Genomic DNA, 23,664 nt, shown 5'->3' with positions numbered 1-23,664 from the left:
AATCGCCGTGCGCGCTGGCGCTTCCGCCCTCTGGCGCGCGGAGGGGCGGGGCGGGGGGGGCCGCGCGAGCGCGCCTGCGCGGTGGGCGGCCTTTTCACGTGTCCCCAAGCCCGATTGCGGGTCTCTCCTTGCAGCGCAGTCGTGCGAGCAGAGTCCGAGTAGCGACCGCGAGAGTCATGGTGAGTTCCTCGTGGTCTGGAGGACTGCGGGTCCGGCTCGGCTTGGGGCATACGGGGAGCCCCAGCGGCTTTCTTAAAGGCCTGGTGAGAGGTGTGGGGTACCGGTCATTGACCGGCGTCCACCTGTGCGAGGCTTTACAGGCACTGCTACCGCTGGCTTACGGGGCAGGGGGCCGGAAATGTGGGCGCACACGCAGCGGCCTACCGGCCAATGCTGGGCCTTGCTGCGACTGTAATGCCTTGGGGAGGGAGCGGGATCCCGGGCACAGAGATTAGCTCTCAGGACTGGTATTTTACAAGAAAAGCTGAGAAAGGAAAAAGGTTGACCTTGGAATAAGCCAGGGTTGCCCTTAAAAGCGGCCTGTTGAACTAGGTCCCCTAACAGACCCTAGGAATGGCATTTCACACGTGTTTCCTAAAGGAGTGTGGTGCCCCCCTTCCGGAAACCAGATCCCGTAGGGTGAGACGTGGTGACATTTCCCTTGATGATTTGTTCTGCACGTTTTTCTCTGCAGGCTGGACAAGCATTTAGGAAGTTTCTCCCTTTGTTTGACCGAGTGTTGGTCGAAAGGAGTGCAGCTGAAACTGTAACCAAAGGAGGCATTATGCTTCCAGAAAAGTCTCAAGGAAAAGTATTGCAAGCCACAGTAGTGGCCGTGGGATCGGGCTCTAAAGGAAAGGTAAATGGGACTACAGTTGAAGTAATTATTCATGTAATGGAAAGTGGAAGGAAAACGCATAGTAGGAGATATTAAAAGGGGCCTTGTCAGTAGGCCTCGAGTGCCCTTTTCAAGATAACCTCTTAGCTCACCTCTGATCTCACTTTAAGGATGATTGCAAAATAACTAAATTTTCTTTCTTTGTATTAAGATTTCCAGAGCATTGAAGTTGCTATCAATCAGCATTAAGATAGTGCTTCAAATAAACCTTAGCAGCCTATAGAGAAGCTTGATTAGATGGAGCCGGCCTTTAACCTTAGCACCAGGGAAGCTGAGGCATGAGGATCCAGTTAGAGGACAGCCTTGAATTGTTTAACCTCTTAAAGAGGAAATGCTTCTAACCTTGTCACCAACCATTGGGGCCTCCCCAAGAAAGGCATGGGCTGAGCCAGGCACTGGGGCTCATGCCTGTAATACAAGCTACTCAAGATGCTTGGATCTGAGGCCAGCTGTGGCAGGATAAGTCAGTGAGACTATCTCCAATTAACAACAAAAATGCTGGAAGTGACACAAGTGGTAGAGCATTAGTAGCCTTGAGCCCCACAACTCAAGGGCAGCACTCAGGCCGAGTTCACCAACACACGAGAGACACAACTAAAGTGGGTGTTGTGTAACTAGTTAGGTCTCAGCCTCTAAAATTGTCAGTAAAGACACACTATCTGTTGTATATTTGGCATGAAGTGTTAAAATTGTTCCAGTTAGCCTCTAAAATGGACGGTATAATCAGTTAACCACTAATCAGGTGCCTTTTTTACCTCCTAGATTTAATGAGCATATTTCTTTTGTCATAGCCATTTGAAAATTACCTGGTGAACTAGCCATCTTTGCTAATACACAGCCTTATTTTCTTAAGGGTGGAGAGATTCAGCCAGTTAGTGTGAAAGTGGGTGATAAAGTTCTTCTTCCAGAATATGGAGGCACCAAAGTAGTTCTAGATGACAAGGTATGTAAACTTCATAATTCTAAAAAGAGGTGCAGTATTTGCTATTAAATTGACCTAACAGTTTCTCTCTTTTCAGGATTATTTCTTATTTAGAGATGGTGACATTCTTGGGAAGTATGTCGAGTGAATGCATCACTGAAATGGCATCATGTGAAGCTGCCCATTCCATGGAAGTTCTGAGATCTTTCATCATGTAAATAATTTCCGTATCACCCTTTTATAATAAACTGCTGATAACTGAAGTAATGATATCCATTCTCTAAAATTTAATTTCACTGTTCTGGTATAAACATTTCCAAATAAAACATATAAATGAATGGGTAGTCTTTATTAATAAGTGATTTAAGTTGGCTGTAGAGTTCTGTAGTTTCTTTTCATGTGAATGATTGATATGTAAGCTCGGTGCTGGTTCATGTTTAACTACTGTGAAGTCTGAAATCAGGCCTGGCAAGATAGCCAGAAAGAAAGCAAGGCTAGTGGCAAGGCTCAAGTTGCAGAAAACCTGCCTGAAATGTTAAGCCTTGGGTTTTCAGAAAGTTAAGCTGCCAAACTTAACAAATTTGTAGTGCATTATAATCCTATAGTACTAGAGTCTTTTCACTGTTTTACAAAAACTTACTCCCTAAATTGAACATGTTCTGCTTTTAAAACTACTGTATGGGGGCTGCGGATATAGCCTAGTGGCAAGAGTGCCTGCCTCGGATACACGAGGCCCTAGGTTCGATTCCCCAGCACCACATATACAGAAAACAGCCAGAAGCGGCGCTGTGGCTCAAGTGGCAGAGTGCTAGCCTTGAGCGGGAAGAAGCCAGGGACAGTGCTCAGGCCCTGAGTCCAAGGCCCAGGACTGGCCAAAAAAAAAAAAAAACCTACTGTATGCTTTGGCGGGGGGAAAAAATCCAACATAAATGATAGCTATCACTCACTTTCTAGGCACTTTGTATATTGATTGATTAACTTCAAGAACCTAGTGTGTTGTCATCTTTCAGATAGGGTAGTTGTGGCACAAGGGTTAAACAACTCCCTATCAGTTGTGAGTAAGTTCATTGTGTATTCTTTGTTATGCTTATGGTGCTGAGGAGAAACACAGGTCCTCTCATACTAGGCAGACTGAGCTAAATTGTCAACTCCATGGTTTGAAATTGGAATTTGTTGTAAGTGGCAGTGATCATGTCTCATGTCTCCCATCAGTAAAGTCCTGTGTGCTATTAATGTGTATAAGTTTATCCATACTGCCTCTGGTGTGCTTTTTTGTTGTGGGTCTTGAATGGGCACTGTCCATGAGTTGGCTAGCTCTTCCACTTTGAACCACAGCTCCGCTTCCAATTTTCTGGTAGCTAATTGAAGATAAGAGCCTCAGGGGGGCTGGGGATATAGCCTAGTGGCAAGAGTGCCTGCCTCGGATACACGAGGTATAGCCTAGTGGCAAGAGTGCCTGCCTCGGATACACGAGGCCCTAGGTTCGATTCCCCAGCACCACATATACAGAAAACGGCCAGAAGCGGCGCTGTGGCTCAAGTGGCAGAGTGCTAGCCTTGAGCGGGAAGAAACCAGGGACAGTGCTTAGGCCCTGAGTCCAAGGCCCAGGACTGGCCAAAAAAAAAAAAAAAAGAGCCTCAGGGACTCTTGCCTCGTCTGACTTTGAACCATGATCCTCAGATCTCTGCATCCTGAGTAGATAAGATTATAGGCATGAGCCACTATTTCCTTGTACATTTCCATATATTTTGTTTTATACCAGTGCTAGGGCTTGAGCTCAGGGCCTAGGCACTGTCCCTGAGCTTCTTTTGCTCAAAGCTAGCACTCTACCACTTGAGCCATGACACCACTTCTGGCTTTTTCCTTACAGACAGTCTTTTTATTTCTCTTGAACCTGAATTACTTTATTTGTTTTGTTTTTGTTGCCAGTTCTGGGGTGTGGATTCAGGGCCTGAGCACCGTCTCTGGCTTCTTTTTGCTCAAGGTTAGCACTCTTAACACTTGAGCCACAGCGCGACTTCCGGCTTTTATTCCATATATGTGGTGCTGAGGAATCGAACCCAGGGCTTCATGTATACGAGGCGAACACTTTACCACTAGGCCATATTCCCAGCTCACACTTAAGGCTTTTTCTATGTGGTACTGATGAATTGAATCCAGGGCTGCCAACGTGCTAGACAAGCACTCTACCTCTAAGCCACCTTCCCAGCCTGGTATACTTTTTAAATTGTCATTAATTCTTATTGAAATAAGAGGAAAATGAACCTTGACATAGCTAATGTGGTTGTACATCATGACCATGAATACAGACTACAGTTGGAATTTCACCTGCCTGTGTGAGAGGTTCCCAATAGGGCCTTGAACTCAGAACCTGCGTACTGTCCCTGCCCTATTCTGCCCAAGGCTAGAGCTCTAGCACTTGAGCTACAGTTAAGTCTCAAGGACCTAACTACCTGGGCTGGCTTTGAACTGAGATCCTCACATCTCAGACTCAACAGTAGGATTATGGGCTTGAGTTACCCACAGCTGGCCTGTCCTTTTCCTGTTGACAAAATGGTAAATAGAAACAGTTTCAGTCACTACTTTTTTTTTTTTGTGGACAGTCCTGGAGCTTGAACTCAGGGCCTGAGCACTGTACCTGGCTTTTTGCTCAAGGCTAGTACTCTACCACTTGAGCCACAGCGCCATTTCCAGTGCTGAGGAATCAAGCCCAGGGCTTTATGCAAGCACTCTACCACTAGGCCATATTCCCAGCCCTAGTTTCAGTCACATACTTAGACATTCCCAGTATCCTAACCAGTAGTTTTGAACTCTGGTCTTTCCACCTGGTTAGTAGCATTCTGCCACTGGAGCCATGCTTCCTGGTCTGCATTTTGGTGGTTATTTTTTTAGATAAAATCTACCTGACATTTGTTTGAGCTGGCTTTGAGCCTCAGTCCTCTAAATCTTCGTCTCCTGAGTTGTTTTACATGCTAAAATTACTTCCCAAAAGTAATTTCTTTATAATAATTCTGCTAGACAGGTATCACAGTGGACTGTTTTAAGTATGCTAGTTAATTTCAAGGACAGTAAAAGTTTAAGATTTAGTTTTCAAGACTCATTTGCTTAGAAAGCCTTGGCCTTTGGACTGGATTTCAGATTTATCAGTTCCTAGCCAAGGGGCCTTGAGCAAGTTTCCTCATCTCTTTGTTTTCTTTGTTCCTAAGGTTTTTACTCCCCCCTCTTTGGCTTCCTTTAATTTTTCATTTGCTTAGTGCCTGCTGGGCTAGTGCTTGTATTGCTGTGTCATTTAACTTTTTTTCAAACACTCAACTTTTGCCCATTCTAACCTCAAACTTTGCAGTCCTGCTTCATTAGCTGGGACTATAGGCATATGCCACCATGCCTGGTTATTGCTGTTTTAAGCAAATTTTGTTTTGTTTTGCCAGTCGTGGAGCTTGAACTCAGGGCCTGAGCACTGCCCCTAGCTTTTCTTTGCTTAAGGCTAGCCCTCATCACTTGAGCCACAGCGCCACTTCTGGCCTTTTCCATTTATGTGGTGCTGAAGAATCCAACCCAGGGCAAAGCACGCTATCACTAGACCGTATTCCCAGCCCCTGTTTTAAGCAAATTTTGGGCACATTTTTATAAGGCCAAAGATAATGAATGTAGTAGTTTATAAACTTTCTGAGGAGAAAATGTGATGAGACAAGTCCTGTTGTGCCAAGTTGCAAGACCACCCCCAAGAAGACCACCGAGATTCAGACACTCCGAAATGCAAAAGCAAGGCAAGGCTTTATTTAACGAGCTGCCAACTCGGGCCTCGTCCTACCCACCGACACAGCGGAGGTTAGGAGGAAGCCCCGAGCTGTGATTACACAGGGCTTATAAAGGCAAAGAACAAGGTTACAACAATCAGCTGTGCAAGCAAGATTAGCACACAGGTACAAATCTGATTGGCTCAGGGTTCGATTCTAAAATGGGGTTCACGTGGTGGGGCCTGACTTCAAAGTCTGGCACCTCATTTCCCCCTTTTTCTTTTTGGTACCTTGGGAGCCAATCATGGCTCCATTCTGTCCATTTCAATGGCTTGCATGTCTAGGGGATGATATAGAGGTAAGGCATGGGCCAGTAGGACCCAATGTAGTAACCAAAGGGCCTGTCACCATTTCTTACAAGAATATTCTCTGTACCTCTGTTCTGCATGTCTCTAGTTTATCCTGCCTCATCTTCCCAAAAACAACTCTGGTCCCTTGATTTTAAAGGGGGGCTGATGGGTGAAGATCATCCATCTTCTGTAATTTCTTCAGGCTGACTCAGGGGCGTTGACCTTACCTAGCCAGGAACCTATAACCTTAGTCTACTTTTCCAAGGGACTGCAGGATTGCTGCAAACTGAAAATTAACTTTCAGCTATACAGACTTACCATTAGCTCTATAGTGTTTAGTATCCAAATGTAAGCAACAAAATAATACATAAACTTCTCAACTGTGCTCTAAGGGTCGGGTGGCTATACCCGTATTCCTGAGCAAGCTCAAAACTACCTAAAATAAGGGGGTCACCTCACTTTGGAGTGAGCTGCCAAAATGACATCAACACTAGCCAGGGTAGTAAGGAAAGAAGGCAAAAAGAAAATTATAACAATATTCAGTCTAACTTTCTTTTCTTGAAGCGAAGGCGAAGCGGCTGAGTTGGGTGCTTGGAGACCTCCCATGTTCCATCACGGTAGTTGTCATCCAGGGCAAAGGGGTCAGCTGGCCTGGCGTGGGAGCAATGGACCCAAGTGGTGACGCCATCTACTTTAAGGGCCGTGGGAGTAGTCAGTAGCACCACGTAGGGTCCCTTCCATCGTGGTTCTAAGGATTTGGAGTTATGCCTCCGGACGAACACCCAATCTCCTGGCCTGAATAAATGGGGGATAGGGACAGAAGCAGAATCATATAATGCCTTGAGTTGGGGCCACATTTTCTTGTGCACGAGCTGCAAATAATCAAGTTTACACAAAAATTCAATATCATCCAAATCAGTGAGCAATTCAGTCTGAAGGCTAGGGATAATGGGCGGAGGGTACCCGTACATTATTTCAAAAGGAGTAAAGCCAAGTTGATAGGGAGAATTTCTTACCCTAAGTAGAGCAAAAGGAAGGAGTGACACCCAGTCTGCGCCAGTCTCTAAGGCCAATTTAGTTAAGGTCTCTTTTAGAGTCCGATTCATTCTCTCTACCTGTCCTGAACTCTGGGGTCTACAAGCACAATGCAATTTCCAATCTGTCCCCAGTGCAGCGGCTATTCCCTGACTTACTTTTGAAACGAAAGCCGGTCCGTTGTCCGACCCAATGGTGGATGGGAAGCCATACCTGGGTAGGATTTCTTCCAGGATCTTCTTAGCCACTATATTCGCAGTTTCATGCTTTGTTGGATAGGCTTCCACCCATCCTGAAAAGGTGTCTACAAAAACTAGCAAATATTCTGTGAAATCTACTTCCCAATACACGCCTGGCCTATTCCCACAGAGGCGAGCTCCTTTAGTAATCTGTTGATTGGGGGCATTGGCAAGCTGACAGGCCTTTAACAGATCTCAATAAGGACACAACACAATCTCAGGTCTACAAGCTTTCTTTCCTAAACAGATGTATCAGCTTAAAATTCTTACTGCCAGTCAGGGCTTTGAGTAAATGTGGGGGGTGAGATTTTAATCTATCTCATTTGACAAACTTACCCTTACTAACCACTATCACAGATGACTGGCAAATTCCTGCCCAGTAGACAGACATGTGCATTGGAAAGGCATGCTTATGAACTATTCTTCTAGGACTTCCCGGCTTTGATTAACTTTTGAAAGGCCAAATAGGAGTGACTCTAGGATCTGACACCATCTCTGCCATCCAAGCAGTGGCTTACTGCCTCTGGATGCTCCATCACTTTTGTCCCAGGAGTGACTTTCGACTTGGGACTCAGGGCCTGAGTGCTGTCCCTCAGCTCTCCAGCTCAAGACTAGCACCCTACCACTTTTGAGCTCCACACCACTCCGTTCCCAGCACTCTGCTGGCTGATTAGAGACAAGTCTCTCACAGGGACCTTTCTTTGCCCGGGCTGGCTTCGAACCGCAGATTCAGATCAATGAGTCTTATAAGGGGCCACTTTACTCCAATTATAAGCAACAAGGTGGTCCACACAGTAGTTTTTAAGCATGCTCTCTTACCTGGAACTTATTAAGGGTCAGTATTAGATCTTGACAAACTTGTAGGAATCACCTGTGCTTCTCTGTGGGCCTGCTGGAAACTGTTACAAAAAAACCTACAAAGAAGCTGGAATAGCAATTAAACATTTTGGTAGCCATAATTCTCCTTTTCTTACTTTGCAATAATTATTTAGGACAATTTTACTTCCAAATTTCTTATCTAGAAATGTATTCTTGATTCCAAAACCTTTTTCAGTCAGGCACAGTGCAAGAAAGAAACACACAAAAATGATCTATCTCCTTAACCTCCCTCCAGTGAGCTAGGATCAAGTCTAGGGGGCTAGATGGAGGTCCTCAGAACGTTATCTATAGCTCTGATCAGAAGTTCAGTCCAAAAGGCTACAAAAAAACAAAACAATAAAAAAGGAGGAAAACACACAGGCCTGAGAACAAGAAAAGCTACGAGTTGGAGATCTCCCAAGCTGGCCCACAACCTCCTACAAGGGTGCAGAAGGAATGGACCCGAGTTGGCCCACAACCTCCTGCAAGAAGGAGTGGACCCGAGTTGGCCCACAACCTCCTGCAAGGGTGCAGAAGGAGTGGACCCGAGTTATGAGTTGGAGATCTCCCAAGTTGGCCCACAACCTCCTGCCAGGGTACAGGAGGAGTGGACCCAAGTTGGCCCACAACCTCCTGCCAGATAAGCAGAAGGAGCAGACCCAAGTACAAGGTGGGCAGGTTGAGTCTCATTTAGGAGGCCCTCCTGGTCAGTTCCGGCCAAAAACCAAACTGACTCGCGCCCTACAAGTATAAGCAAAAGCAAAACAGACAAGCAGACAAATTACAGGACAAGACAAATGAACAGCGCTGTTTTCTTACCTTCGGAGTCTGGGATCTCGGGGTCTCTGGGGCTATCCCGGACGAAACCCCAAATGTTGTGCCAAGTTGCAAGACCACCCCCAAGAAGACCACCGAGATTCAGACACTCCGAAATGCAAAAGCAAGGCAAGGCTTTATTTAACGAGCTGCCAACTCGGGCCTCGTCCTACCCACCGACACAGCGGAGGTTAGGAGGAAGCCCCGAGCTGTGATTACACAGGGCTTATAAAGGCAAAGAACAAGGTTACAACAATCAGCTGTGCAAGCAAGATTAGCACACAGGTACAAATCTGATTGGCTCAGGGTTCGATTCTAAAATGGGGTTCACGTGGTGGGGCCTGACTTCAAAGTCTGGCACCTCAGTCCCAAGCTGAAGATATGGCCCTGTTGCAGGGTTAGAAATGTTACGGGGTTTGAGGGAGGGGATTCCTCGTCCCTCCAAGAGCCCACCACTCAGTATCAAGCAAAAAGATGGATTTATTGGGGAAGCAGACTCAGGAGCTGACCTGTGACCCGGAGCAGTCCTCGAATTGGGGTTTATAAAGGTAAAAGCATAGTACAGATGTAGAGGGTTGACGCGGGGGGTGGAGTGAGCAACAAGCAAGCATGGCACAGATGTGGGAGGTTGACGGGGTAGAGCAGGCAACAAACAAGCCATTTACAGATGCAGAATTTTGGGGTCAGGTTGACCTAATTTACTGCCCTCAACATTTCCCCCCATGTTGCCCTAATCAAGATGGAGTCAGCTGTACTCCCTGCAACAGCCCAAGGGGTGGAATATGTCTGTGCTGAAGCCTAGGTACTGTCACATGCAAATCAGAAGATACAGTCGCAATGTAATAGCACTTCTTTTACATAGGATAACTAATGTAATTCTTGTGTGTGGGGTGGTTGTACTGGGCCTTGAGCTGTCAGGGTGCTGTCCCTGAGGTTTTTTTTGTTTTTTGTTTTTTTTTGTTCAAGGCTATCTTCTGTGAGGTCTGTCCCAGAGAGGGCTCCATGCAAAGGTGTGTCATTCCCGCCCCCCCTCATGCAAATCCATTGTTACCTAGGTAACTGGCACACCTGGAGGCCCACACTAATCCACCTGGACACACCTCCCCACACCCTGCCCTAGATAAGGCTTCCCTGGGGATTCATTCGAGGCCTGCCACAGGTGCCTTGGATTTAGCATCAGGCAAGTAGTTTGGCAGGATAAAGTTCTCTCTTCTGCCTGAATACCATGTGGAATGCTCCATCATCGGTTGCTTGAAAATTTCTTACAGCTTCAAACCACCATCACATCTCAGCTCCTGAGGATTAGAGGCATGATCCGTCAGGTCCTGGCTCCTATAAATTTTTTTCTGGGCCTGGGCGCTGTCCTTGAGCTCTTCAGCTCATTGGCTAGCACTCTACCACAGTGCCACAGTGCCACTTACAGTTTTCTGGTGATTAATTGGAGATAAAAGTCGCACAGATGTTCCTGCCCAGGCTGGCTTTGAACTGAGATTCTCAGATCTCAGCCTCCTGAGTAGCTAAGATCATGGTTTTATACCAGACAAGAAAGCCTGAGAGACACGTCTCCAATTAACTACCAAAGGCTGGGAGTTGTGGCTCAAGTGGTAGAGTGGTAGCTTTGAGCATTCAGGGACAGTACCAGGTCCTGAGTTCAAATTCCAGGACTAGCATACACACACACACACACACACACACACACACACACGCACCCTAACCAAGCCAGGTGATGGTGGTTCTTGCCTATAATCCTAGCTACTTGGAAGTGTGAGATCTGAGAGTGGTTTGAAGCCAACTCCAGCAGTAAAGTCTGCTAATTAACCAGCAGAAAGCCATAAGTGGAGCAGTGATTCAAGTGTCAGCATACCAGGCCTTGAGAAAAAAAAACAAGAAAAACCACGAGTCCCTGAATACAAGCTCCAATACTAGCACAAAACAAAAACCTGAAGATTTAGGAAAGAGAAAGCAATAGAACTATTGTGATTAAAGTGTAACGTATGTCATTAGATGCCATGGTGAAACCCCTTGGTACAAGTGATACACTCAAAGAATGACAAGAGCTAAAAAGGTTCTTTTTGAAAAATATTAACTGGACAAGGTGGGCAAATGGAAATAGTGAATGAAGATGTATATACTCAAGAGGAAGGGAAGTTCCAGAGAATAAGAGGCCTGAGTTTGATAGGAACTTACAGTATACATGTATGAAAATACCACAAAGAAATCCCTTGTACAACTAATGTAAGTTAATAAGAAATCGTAAGCTGGAAAAAAAAAAAAAAGGAAATCGTAAGCTGGAACACTTGGTGCCTATATTCCTAACTGCTCAGGAGGTTGAGACCTGGAAGATCATGATTTGAGGCAAGCCTTAGGCAGAATTGTCCACAAGAATCCTCCAATTAACCAGCACAATACTGGACCAGAGGCATGGCTCAAATGGTAAAGCACCAGCTATGAGCAAGAAAGTCAAGTATGAGGCACTAAATAAATTCAAGCCTTAGTGAGACCTTGCCCTAAAAACAAAACAAAACAAAAGGCATAGCTGAAATGGCAGAGTACTTACTTACCAAGTAAGCATAAAGCCTTAGGCTCAGTTCCCTTACTACAAAATAAAAAAAGGGGGCTGGGGATATGGCTTAGTGGCAAGAGCGCTTGCCTCGTATACATGAAGCCCTGGGTTCGATTCCCCAGCACCACATATACAGAAAATGGCCAGAAGTGGTGCTGCGGCTCAAGTGGCAGAGTGCTAGCCTTGAGCAAGAAGAAGCCAGGGACAGTGCTCAGGCCCTGAGTCCAAGCCCCAGGACTGGCCAAAAAAAAAAAACAAAAAAACCCAACAACAACAAAATAAAAAAAGGAAATGATCAAGTAAAACATAACAAATAAATGGTAACAATTTCCCTAAGTACAAACTAGACGAGGTGGTACACAACTGTAAACTCCACACCAGGTCAGCCTGTGCTCTATAGTGAGACACTATTTCTAAGAAAATGAAATTCTCCAAAGCAAATTTCATACAGGATAATTTGGAAGTACATTTAAAAGTTGTCTTTTTTTTGGGGGGGGTGAGTCTGGGGGGGGGGTGCCAGAACTGAGGCTTGAACTCGCAGGGCCTGGCTGTTGTTCCTTAGCTTTTTTGTTCAAGTGTAGTGTTCTACCACTTATCTGCAGTTCCACTTCTGTCTCTATTCTGGAAAACTGGAGATAAGGTTCTCAGATTTTCCTACCTAGGCTGGCTTTGAACTTTGATCCTCAGGTCTCAGCCTCCTGAGCAACTAGCCTGACAGCAGCCACCAGGCCCAGCTAAATACAATACTTCAGGTATATAAAATACTTCCTTCTGAAGCTTCAAGAGACTTTCATAAAAATATTTCAAAAATTCTATTCCACAAGCTAAGCGCTGATAGCTCACACCTGTAATCCTAGCTACTTTCATTGAGGCTGAAATCTGGGAATTATAGTTCAAAGCCACCAGGGCAAGAAAGTCTATGAGACTCCTATGTTCAATTAACCACCAGAAAACTGGAAGTGAAGCTGTGGCTCAAAATGACAAAACATTAGCTGTGAGCAAAAGAAGACAGTGCCCAGGTCCTGACCCTATGACCTACAATTAACACTCTGTGGGTAGAGGAAAAGAATTGCTGTGGTCAATCTTCAATACAAATGAAAACAATTTTGATAGTTTGTTCAAAGTTATAGTCAACAGGAAAGAGTATCTCGATTTTCTGATGCCCTTTGGACCATATAGATAGCATTTACCTGAAATATTCAAATGGCCTCCTTTACTTGAAACATTCTAGTAACCCTTTTTCTTATATAACTGTACTTACCGATTAAGTTTTTTTTACTGCTCTCCCATCATCCCACCTCCAGTTTTGGAGATTAAACACTGGACCTTTTTCTTGCTAGCCCAGTGCTTACCACTGAACTATAACCCTAGTTATTGCCTAATTGTATAGGTAGGTGTGTGTGTGTGTGTGTGTGTGTGTGTGTGTGTGCACATGCATGCATGCACATGCACGCCAGTCCTGGGGCTTAAACTCAGGGCCTAGGCAATGTCCCTGAGCTTTTGTGCTCAAGGCTAGTGCTCTACCACTCTGAACCAAAGTGCCATTTCTGGCTTTTTAGTCTTTAATTGGAGATAAAGAGTCTGACATGCTTTCCTGCCCAGGCTGGCATTGAGCTTTGATCCAAGATTCCTGAGTAGCTAGCATTACAATTGTGAGCCACTGACACCCTGCTCCTGTTATACAGGAATTTGATCAGTAAGCTACAGAGAAGCCACAGTTTTTGAGGTCAAGTAGGGGTGTCTTTATTAGAAAGCCAGTAACTGCAACCAGATTAAGCGTCCCAAAGAACCTGCACTCTGGAATGTTGTTAGCATGAGCCTCATAAAGGCTAAAACTACAGCAAGACAGCTGTGCAAAGTATGGAGATTAGCAAAGCTTGTTTACAGAAGCAAAACAGGCCAGTTATGAGTTAACTAGGAGGGGAAGCTAGGGTTTGTTAGTTAACTAGTGGGGACAAGCTGGGGTAGAGATTTACCAGACTCCAACACTCTTAACAATCAGGGGTAAAGGATAGGTTTTCCTGGAGTCTAACAATCCATGCCATATCTATAGTTCTCAGAATAGAGTGAAATGTCCCTGTTACCTATTAAGGCATTAAGAGGGTAGTGGAGACAAGATGGCATTGCTTAGGTCCAGTATCAATATTTTACTTCACTCCTAATCTCTTAACATTTTCTTTTCTGAATTAACCTCAGTTATAAAACTTTCTTGTTTGAAAGTCCTAATCTGCAGGCTGACAAGAAAGTGAAAATGTGAAGGTTATGAAGTAGAAATAGTCCAGCTAGTTCTAATGAACAAGGTTCTTTCTGTGGATGAGGCCAGCTTTGACATCATGAAAAGATAAAATGGTATTTTAACCCTATAGTTAACATCTACTCATTTAGTCCCTCCATCCCTTTCTTTATTCTTTTAAAAAAATTTTTTTTGGTTGGTCCTTGGGCTTGAACTCTGGGCCTGGGCACTGTCCCTGAACTCTTCAGCTCCAGACTAGCGCTCTACCCCTTGAGCCATAGCTCTATTCCCAGTTTTCTGGTGGTTAACTGGAGATAAGAGTCTCATGGATTTTCCTTCTCCCGGCTGGCTTTGAACTGCGATCCTCAGATCTCTACCTCCTAAGTAGCTAGGATTATAGGCATGAGCCATCAGCTCTGGCTTTCCTTTCTTTTCTTAGGTGGTTTGAGCTGTTCAACATCTCTGGAAAGTCCATGAGATTCATATCTCCAATTAATCACCAAAAAGCTACAAGTGGAACTGTTGCTCATGTAAGCACTAGCCTTGAGCAAAAAATCCTCAGGGGCAATGCTCAGGTGCCAGGATTGGCACACATGCTCAAAAACAAGGAGGGCTGGAAATGTGGCTTAGCAGTAGTGTGTTTTCCTAGCATGCACGACGCCCTGGGTTTGATTCTTCAGTACCACACAAACAGAAAAAGCCAGAAGTGGCACTGTGGCTCAAGTAGTAAAGTGCCAGCCTAAAAAAAAAAAAAAGAAAAAAAAGGAAGAAGAAGCTCAGAGCTCTGAGTTCAAGCCCCAGAACTGGCCAGAAAACAAACAAGGAGATGAGTGCCTGTAGTCTATAATCCTGACTACTACTCAGGAAGCTGAAATCTGAAGGGTCATGACAGTAAGATTTTCAGAGATTCCATCTCTAAAATAACCAACAATAAGCAGGGCTGGGGGCATGGCTAAAATGATAGAACACCAGCTCTGAGCAAGGAGAAAGCTGTAGGCTCTGAGTTCAAACAGCAGCGCGTGTGCATACACACCAAGATCAGAATGACCTTTTTTCAGTAGGTATCTGAAATCTACACAAAAGTAAATTACTAATAATCTGGGAAATTGACATTTTTATTGACATTTTAAATTGATATTTATTTGCTGTTGTTGTTCATTCATGGGCTTGAACTCTGGGCCTGGGTACTATCTGATGGGAATCTTTCTTGTTCTTATAACAACCTGTTGCTCCCTCTGGGTCCATTATTTTTATGCATCCAAAGATCCTATATGAAGGACTTGCCTTTTCCCTCTTGGCCCATTTTACCTATGGAATATGAAGGATTCACACCCACCCTGTTTTCCCAGTGCATACAGACAGATACCAGGCAAGCCACCAAAGATAAGTGCAGATGGCCTGACTCCAGCAGAGTAATCTAAGCCTGACTGTAAACATTCCGTCATGGGCCCACCTGAAAATCCCCCCACCTCCCTTGACCTCTTCCTCCTTGTTCAGACCTCGTAAAACCCAGCTCCTGTCCCAACTCCAAGCTTGTGGGAATGCTGTGTCCCTATATCTATCCCAATAAACAGTCCTCACCTGTGGAAGATCAAGTCTGGCCTGTTTTCTTCCTTTCTCCTCCATTTTCCTAACATTATCTCCAAGACTATGTGCTCAAGGCTAGCACTCCACATTCTACCACTTGAACCACAGCACCAGTCACTTCTGACTTTTTTGAGTAGTTTACTGGAGATAAGAGTCTCACAGAGACTTTTCTGCTCAGGTTGGCTATGATCCTCAGATTTCATCTTCCTAAGTAGCTAGGATTATAGGCATGAAGCACCTGCACCCAGCTCACCCTTTTGTTTCTGGTCCTTCCTGAGGCTTGAACTCAGGCCTGAGTGCTGTCCCTGAGCTTTTTCACTGAAGACTTTGTGCCACCACCACTGCTGGTTTTCTGGTGGTTAACTGGTGCTCAGTGTCTTATGGACTTTCCTGCTCAGGCTTTATTTTTTCCAGTCCTGGGAACTGAACTGAGGGCCTGAGCACTGTCCCCAAGCTTCTTTTTTTTTTTTTTTTTTTGGCCATTCCTGGGCCTTGGATTCAGGGCCTGAGCACTGTCCCTGGCTTCTTCCCGCTCAAGGCTAGCACTCTGCCACTTGAGCCACAGCGCCGCTTCTGGCCGTTTTCTGTATATGTGGTGCTGGGGAATCGAACCTAGGACCTCGTGTATCCAAGGCAGGCACTCTTGCCACTAGGCTATATCCCCAGCCCCCCCAAGCTTCTTTTGATCAAGGTTAGCACTCTACCACATGAGACACAGCCCCACTTCCCTCTCTTTCTATGTGGTACTGAGAAATTGAACCCAGGGCTTCATGCATGCTAGGCAAGCACTCTACAACTAAGCCACATTCCCTACCCCCACTCTTTGTTCTTTTGACTGTTAAAAACATTTCAAAATAAGGCCTCCCTCACCCAAATGAAAGATTTAAGGTTTCTAGAAGGAAAAACAAAAAACAAAAAGGGCTACCCCCATCCCCCCAAATACTGTGGTTTCTTGAGACCATTTCCCATTTGGAGGAAATTTTGGAATCCTGTGAGATTCCCATCAAGGCCTATTCATTTCTTCTTGCTTCCAACTTGCAGACTTCGAGCCAATATGAAGTGTTTGTAGGGCAAAGGTATCAGATGTCCATTCTATCTCATAATTGGCATCCTTTTCATTGGCAAACTTGTCATTGAAAAGGTCCTTGGCTTTGTAGTCAGTGGGGGGAGGGGGAGGACATGTAATAGTCAAACCTTCCATCTGATTTGAGACTGGGTTGATTCCATGCAGATTCTGTAACATCTTTCCAGATTGATCTGTTTTGCTGATCTGACCTTGCTTCCCAGGCAGATTCTGGGAGAACATTAGGCTTCTTTTAGGTAATTGCTTTCACATGGACTTGCAGAAATAGTCATCATGGTACTAACTGTCCTTGCAGTGTAACTAACGAGAGCCCAAGGACGACCACCGCTGTGTGACGCAGCCCGTATGCACGGTCGCAGCGCCCACCCGTGGTGACGACGCTCCACTCCCTCCAGTGGAACTCCGGAAACAGATCGCGACCCCAGACCTCCTGCCCCGCCCACTCTCCTCGCCAGCTGTTCCGTTCATCACACCTCCCTCCGCCAAGCCAGCCCTACCCCTGGGTCCCTCCCTATTTTCCCGACCTGCCCCGCGCGGGCTGCGGCTGTTCCTCAAGGTGCCGCCCCTCCCCGGAGCCGGGACTTAGAGCGCCGCTGCGCCCCGCCCCCCACGCAAGCAGGCGTCCCGTACATCCGGGTACCGACACCAGCCGTCCGGACTCAGGCACTATGGTCATGGCGGAGGGGACGGCAGTGCTGAGGAGGAATAGGCCGGGCACGAAGGCACAGGTACCATCTTGGCACCTTTTCTGCCAGGGAGCTTGTCGGTGCCGAGACACACTGCTCCTGCAAGCCGGCGATCAACGAGGGGAAACCAGGCCCGCCCCAAAGGCGGGCGGGCGGGCGGGCGGGGACGTTGGTGCCCGGCCTGCTCTTCCGGAGCCGCAGCCCCTCCGTGTGGGCTCGGCCGGCGGCGGTCGTCCTCGAGGCCTGCAAAACGCCGACTGGGGAGTGGGGCGGGGGGCACGGGGGGCGACGCGCGCGGGGCGGGGCAGCGGTGCCCACCGAGGCCCGGGGCCCAAAGGATGTCGGCTGCGACCCGCCGGCCGCCTGCTCGCTCCAGCTGACTGGCGCTGGAGGGGCGCGGCCGGCCTGCTGGGGACCTCGGGTTTCCTGAGGGTCGGGGCCTCGGGGAAAGGGGAGGGGAGTAAACACCGCCAGCCTCTTCCCGGCTGGGTGACGTACCTGCCTGTCTGCTCCCGGCCCCCTTGTCTAGCCGGATGCGGGAGGCGATGATTGATCCTACGTCTCCGGTTGTTTGCCGGTGGCCGTCGCTCCCTTCGCTCCCCTGCTTCTGTTCTCAGGTTTAACCAGTTTTCATTCTCCAGGTTGCGACTTGTCATGCCTGGCGAATTTTCTTGTTCATAGGTATGAAGAATAGACAAGGGCTGAGTTGATGAGAGTATCTTACCAAGTTGCACTAGGGCATTACTCGCAAAATCCTTGATGCTTCATGTTAAGGGAAAATCATGTTGACATTCAAAGTTGACCTGGTTAATTTGCCAACTGAATTGGCTTGTCATGGATATTCTAAAATCCAAAGAAGTGTGTTTAAAATGCAGTTTTTAAAGAAAAGTGGTCAGTGAAAAAAGACATGAAGCTAACAGACTTTCATTCTTAGTATAGAAATGTGGAAAGACTTTCAAAGAAAATGTATAGCTTTAGATAGGAAGCTGAAATCTAGAAAATTGAGTGGGTTTGCTTTAGGTTACATAGTGTCCTAATTCTTAATTCACTGGTGAACCGAAATTTTCAAGAGGTTTCTTCTGGTACTGAATTGTAGAATTGTTTTGGATATCTTATAATAGAGTCACTTTAATCAGTTACTTCTACAGGCGCTTTTTGTCTTCATATTCTAGAAATTTATATTTCATGGTTTGTCTTTTTACTCTTTCCAAAATTGTAATTCCTTGTAAATGTTCTTTTCTCAGGTGACTACTTCTTGTTCTGTGGCAACATTGTTTCTGATTCTTGTTTTGTTTTTTGCCAGTCCTGAGGCTTGAACTCAGGGCCTGAGCACTGTCCCTGGCTTCTTTTTGCTCAAGGCTAGCACTCTACCACTTGAGCCACAACACCACTTCCGGCTTTTTCTATATATGTGGTGCTGAGGAATCAAACCGAGGGCTTCATGTATACCAGGCGAGCACTCTATACCACTAAGCTATATTCCCAGCCCCTGTTTCTGATTCTTTTTTTTTTTTTTTTGGCCAGTCCTGGGGCTTAGACTCAGGGCCTGAGCACTGTCCCTGGCTTCTTTTTGCTCAAGTCTAGCATTCTGCCACTTGAGCCACAGCGCAACTTCTGGCCATTTTCTGTATATGTGGTGCTGGGGAATTGAACCCAGGGCTTCAGGTATATAAGGCAAGCACTCTTGCCGCTAGCCCATATCTCCAGCCCCTGTTTCTGATTCTTAAGTGAGCAACTTTCTTTTTTTCCCCATATATGTACAGCTATGAAAACCATACATAAACATATAGGTATGTTTGGTCCAGGGAATGGTGCTTCTTGTATGGTCAGCATGCACCCTTTCACTGAGCCAGAAGTTCTTAATCTTGAAAATTTATTTTAAACAAATATTGTAGCATGTCTGTTTGCTGGTGTGGTACAAGTAAGTTACACATGAGAAAATAACTTTTACACTGTTGTACATTGTGGTTAAGTCAGGCTAAAAGAAAAAGACTTCAAAAGATGGCAGTCTCATTTATCACATGCATTTCCTCCAGTGAAATAGTCCTGCTCCAAAATGATATTAGAGCTGTAATTGAAAGGTACAATATCTTCCTACTTAAATTGTTTAGTCTGGAATGCAGACATATAGTTGGTTTTCAGTTACTGTTGATTGAATTAAGTGAGAATATTAAGATGGATTTTTTTGTTTCCTTAAAATATATTACAGTTCATGAGGCAAAACATTTCATTTCCAATTCGCTTTTTCCCCAGTATTTTTTTCTGTATAGTACCCTGTGTGTTTGCTGGCCTTTTTTTTTTTTTTTTTTTGTGGCGCTAGGATTTGAACTCAGGGACTCCCACTTTCTGGGCTCTACCGCTTGAGCCATGTTACTGGCTTTTTGTGCTTTAGTTTTACAAATAGGGTCTTGCATTTTTGCCAGGCCCAACTATACCTCTATCCTCCTATTTATGCCTAGGTATGATAGGTGTGTACCACTCTGCCCAGCCATTGGTTGAAATAGGGTTTTGTAACCCGCAGATTTCAGACTGAGCTTTCTTTGTGCTCAAGGCTAGCACTCTACCATTTGAGCCACTTCTGTTTTTTGAGTGGTTAATGGAAATTAAGAGTCTCATGGGGTCTTTTCTGCCCCAGCTGGCTTTAGACTACCACCCTCAGCCTCCTGAGTAGCTAGAATTACAAGTGTGAGCCACTGGCACCTGTCCTTATTATTATTATTTTTTAAACAGAATAACAGGGGCTGGGGATATGGCCTAGTGGCAAGAGTGCTTGCCTTGTATACATGAAGGCCTCGGTTCGATTCCCCAGCACCACATATACAGAAAATGGCCAGAAGTGGTGCTGCGGCTCAAGTGGCAGAGTGCTAGCCTTGAGCAAAAAGAAGCCAGGGACAGTGCTCAGGCCCTGAGTTCACGGCCCAGGACTGGCCAAAAAAAACCAACAACAACAGAATAACAGTCTTTGTGTATGTTTGCCCAGGCTGGTTTTGGGTCTTGAGCTCAGAGACTCCACATTCTTGTTCAGCTTTTCGCTTACAGTTGGCATGCTACCACTTGAAACATGCCTACATTTCCTATAGTCTGTTGTTATGGAGACATGATCTCATAGCTTAGGCTGGCCTTGAACAGGAGATGCTTTTGCTTCCACCTGAGTGCTGGGATTGCTGATGCGTTCTACAATACCTGGCTATAATTGTTTGCTTGTGCTAGTTCTGGGGTTTGAACTTAGGGCCTGAGCTAAGTTTTGAACTCTGAGCTTTTCTTTGCTCAAGGCTAGCACTCTACTACTTGAGCCACAGCTCTGCTTCTGGCTTTTTAGTGGTTTATTGGAGATAAGACTCAGACTTTCCTGGTAGGACTGGCTTCATACAGTCATCTTCATATCTTAGCCTCCCAAGTAGCTAGGATTATAGGCATGTGCCACTGGCACTTGGCCCAATTTAAATTTTTTTTTTTTTTTTTTGGCCAGTCCTGGGCCTTGGACTCAGGGCCTGAGCACTGTCCCTGGCTTCTTCCCGCTCAAGGCTAGCACTCCGCCACTTGAGCCACAGCGCCGCTTCTGGCCGTTTTCTGTATATGTGGTGCTGGGGAATCGAACCTAGGGCCTCGTGTATCCGAGGCAGGCACTCTTGCCACTAGGCTATATCCCCAGCCCCCCAATTTAATTTTTAAAAATTAATTTTTTTTTCTGCCAGTCCTGGGACTTGAACTCGGGTATGAGCACTGTCCCTGAGCTTCTTTTTCTCAAGGCTAGCACTCTGCCATGTGAGCCACAGTGCCACTTCTGGCTTTTTCTGTTTATGTGGTACTGAGGGATTGAACCTGGGGCTTCATACATGCTAGGCAAGCACTCTACCGCTACGCCACATTCCCAGGTGTCCCCCCCCCCCCCCGCTTTTTTCCCCTAACAAAGCAATAGGCAAAAGCAGTTATTCAGGAGGCTGAGGTCTGAGGATCACAATTTGAAGCCAGTTTTGGCAGAAGAGCCTATGAGACACTTATCTCCCATTAATAACTAAAAAATTGGGAGTGGTGCTGTGGCTCAAGTGGTAGAGGGCTAGCCTTGAGCACAAAGAAGCTCAAAGACAGTGCCCAGGCCCTGAGTTCAAGCCCCACAATTACCACCACCACCAACCAAAACTACGAAAAAGATACTGTTTAAAATACTTAAAAAGTTAAACCCATCACCCTCAAAACTAAGTTGATGCTGAAGGATGTGGCTCAAGTAGTGGAGTGCCTGCCTAACAAGCACATGGCCTATTGTCCAAATTTCAAGAATGAAAAAAAATGGGGAACTAAAATGTTAGTAATGAAGTTGAATTGTATTTCTCTGGGCTTTCCTATCTTCTTAATCTCTCTCACCCCAAAATGTGATTATTGTTTTTACTATATAAGCATTATTCATAAGTATGATCTTTTTGTTTTCTTAACCTTTTCATGTGATTGTATATTCTGAGTATTCTTCCTTTTTTTTTTTCCTTTTGTTAAACTTTTTGAAGATTTACTTGTGTGATGGAAGTGGAGCTATGCTTTGTGGTTGGACAAAATGCAATTTATAGGGGCTGGGAATATGGCCTAGTGGCAAGAGTGCTTGCCTCGTATACATGAAGCCCTGGGTTCGATTCACCATCACCACATATGTAGAAAACGGCCAGAAGTGGCGCTGTGGCTCAAGTGGCAGAATGCTAGCCTTGAGCAAAAAAGAAGCCAGGGACAGTACTCAGGCCTGGAGTTTAAGGCCCAGGACTGGCCCCCCCGCCCCCCCCCAATGCAATTTATAGTTTAATTAAAAAAACTTAGTATTAACACTATTGATTAAAATTTCTTTAACTTATTTCATTAGTAGTCATGTGGTAAAATTTTTTTCTTCTTGGGGGCTGGGAATATGGCCTAGTGGCAAGAGCGCTTGCCTCGTATACATGAAGCCCTGGGTTTGATTCCCCAGCACCACGTATATAGAAAATGGCCAGAAGTGGCGGCTGTGGCTCAAGTGGCAGAGTGCTAGCCTTGAGCAAAAAGAAGCCAGGGACAGTGCTCAGGCCCTGAGTCCAAGCCCTAGGACTGGCAAAAAAAACAAAAATTTTTTCTTCCTTTCTTTCTAATGTGAACTTTGTTTCTTGAAAATTAACAATAGTAACATTAATTCATCATCTTTTCTTATTTTTTTATAATTTATTAATTAAACAAAAATTTTGACAAGGTGTTGTGCACAAGGGGTGCAGTTACATAGTAGGGCAGTGTGTACATTTCTTGTGATATCTTAAACCCTGTTTTTCTTTCCCTTCCCTAGGTCAGGTAGACATATATACAATACACAGTGTACCAAGAACATGTACAGTAGCCATGTGGCCTACACCAAAGAAAATTCGGCTAGGGCTTTAAATGTAATGTCGACAGTAGACAATATGTCAACAATAGTCTTATATGAATGTACATACATAGCTTTTGAGCTATTGTGATCCACTGAGAGGTTTATTTTTGACCTTTATATGTTGAGTAGTTGTTTGGTTTTAGTTACATAATGTAGGGTCGCTGACCCAAACCTGTGGGATATACCATTTGACAAGAAGTTTTTGGTTTCACAGACCTGGTCTCTACTGTCTCCCCCTCCCCCCTCCTTAACAGTCATATATCAAGGAGATCATGCTCCTTTGTTTTCTGTGTTCTAGGCTTGTCTCGCTCAACATTATTTGTTCAAGTTCTGACCATTTCCCTGCGAATACCAATATTTCACCATTTCTAATCGCTATGTAGTATTCCATTGTGTATAGGTACCATATTTTTTGGATCCATTCATCTGTGGAGGGGCATCTGGGTTGTTTCCATATTTTGGCTATTGTGAATTGAATGCATCATCTTTTTAACTTTGTATGTGATTTAATCATGAGTCTATTTTTATAGGATTTCTATAATTGGCCGGATGAATCATTTGATGAAATGGATAGTACACTTGCTGTCCAGCAGGTAATAAGTGTTTTTTTTAAAATAACTCCATTAATCTAAACATTGTACTTCTTGGCATAGTTAAGTATTGCTAGATTTTTTTTTCAGTATTCCACTGAGTTAATGAAATGCTCATTAAAGCCTTAATCAGCCTCTTTTTAAACTCAGGGCCTCCCGTTTACTGAGCAGGCCTTTTACTACTTTAGCCACACCATTATTCCATTTCAGTGTGGTTTAAGATGGTGTTTAAAGTTTAATCATACTTACATTGTATTTTATTCCATTTTTCTTACTATCATGCTTTAGCTATACAAGTGGAGATTTCCTTGTGACATTTCCTTGCATATATGCAATATAATCTAGTCAGTCCCCTCACACATATCACTCTCTTCCTTACTCCTCTTATTATATTTGATACAATTTCAAGGTGTTTCATTGTGCAGTCATACTAGCCAATAATCTGTTTTGAAAGTATCCATTCTTTTCCATCATAGAACTTTATATTGCTATAGAACTTTATATTGCTAATACCTATCCATCCAGAGAACTTCTTTCTTGTTTTGTTCCCCGAAATCTAGCTTTTATTGGGGTTCTTTATGCTGTTTTCATATATAGTTGCAGTGAATCTCAAAATGAAATATATTTTAATTCCTGTTACAATGTATCACATTAGATTACTAGATTTTATTTATTTACTTATCTTGCCAGTCCTG

The 23,664-nt window shown here is 44.9% G+C and overlaps 1 protein-coding gene across 4 annotated transcripts in view; it reads left to right on the top strand.

The window, feature by feature from the left end:
- Positions 1–33: 33 nt before the first annotated feature.
- The window catches only part of LOC125350439 (MOB-like protein phocein), a 35,547-nt gene continuing 11,916 nt past the window's right edge, over positions 34–23,664 (top strand). The window contains exons 1-4 of one of the 4 annotated variants that reach the window (XM_048345038.1): positions 35–179; positions 695–859; positions 1,752–1,841; positions 1,918–2,101. In XM_048345038.1, coding sequence (XP_048200995.1) covers positions 177–179; positions 695–859; positions 1,752–1,841; positions 1,918–1,968 — 309 coding nt within the window. In that variant the 5' untranslated portion in view covers positions 35–176 and the 3' untranslated portion in view covers positions 1,969–2,101. Of the gene's footprint in view, positions 180–694; positions 860–1,751; positions 1,842–1,917; positions 2,102–16,921; positions 17,051–17,439; positions 17,690–22,909; positions 22,973–23,664 lie in introns of those variants that run through there. The other 3 variants (XM_048345039.1, XM_048345036.1, XM_048345037.1) reach the window with 3 other exon arrangements.

Source organism: Perognathus longimembris, chromosome 4, assembly GCF_023159225.1.
Source record: "Perognathus longimembris pacificus isolate PPM17 chromosome 4, ASM2315922v1, whole genome shotgun sequence".
Lineage (NCBI taxonomy): Eukaryota > Metazoa > Chordata > Mammalia > Rodentia > Heteromyidae > Perognathus > Perognathus longimembris.
Note: the sequence above shows the minus strand (reverse complement) of the source record. Positions and strands in the feature narration are given on the sequence as shown.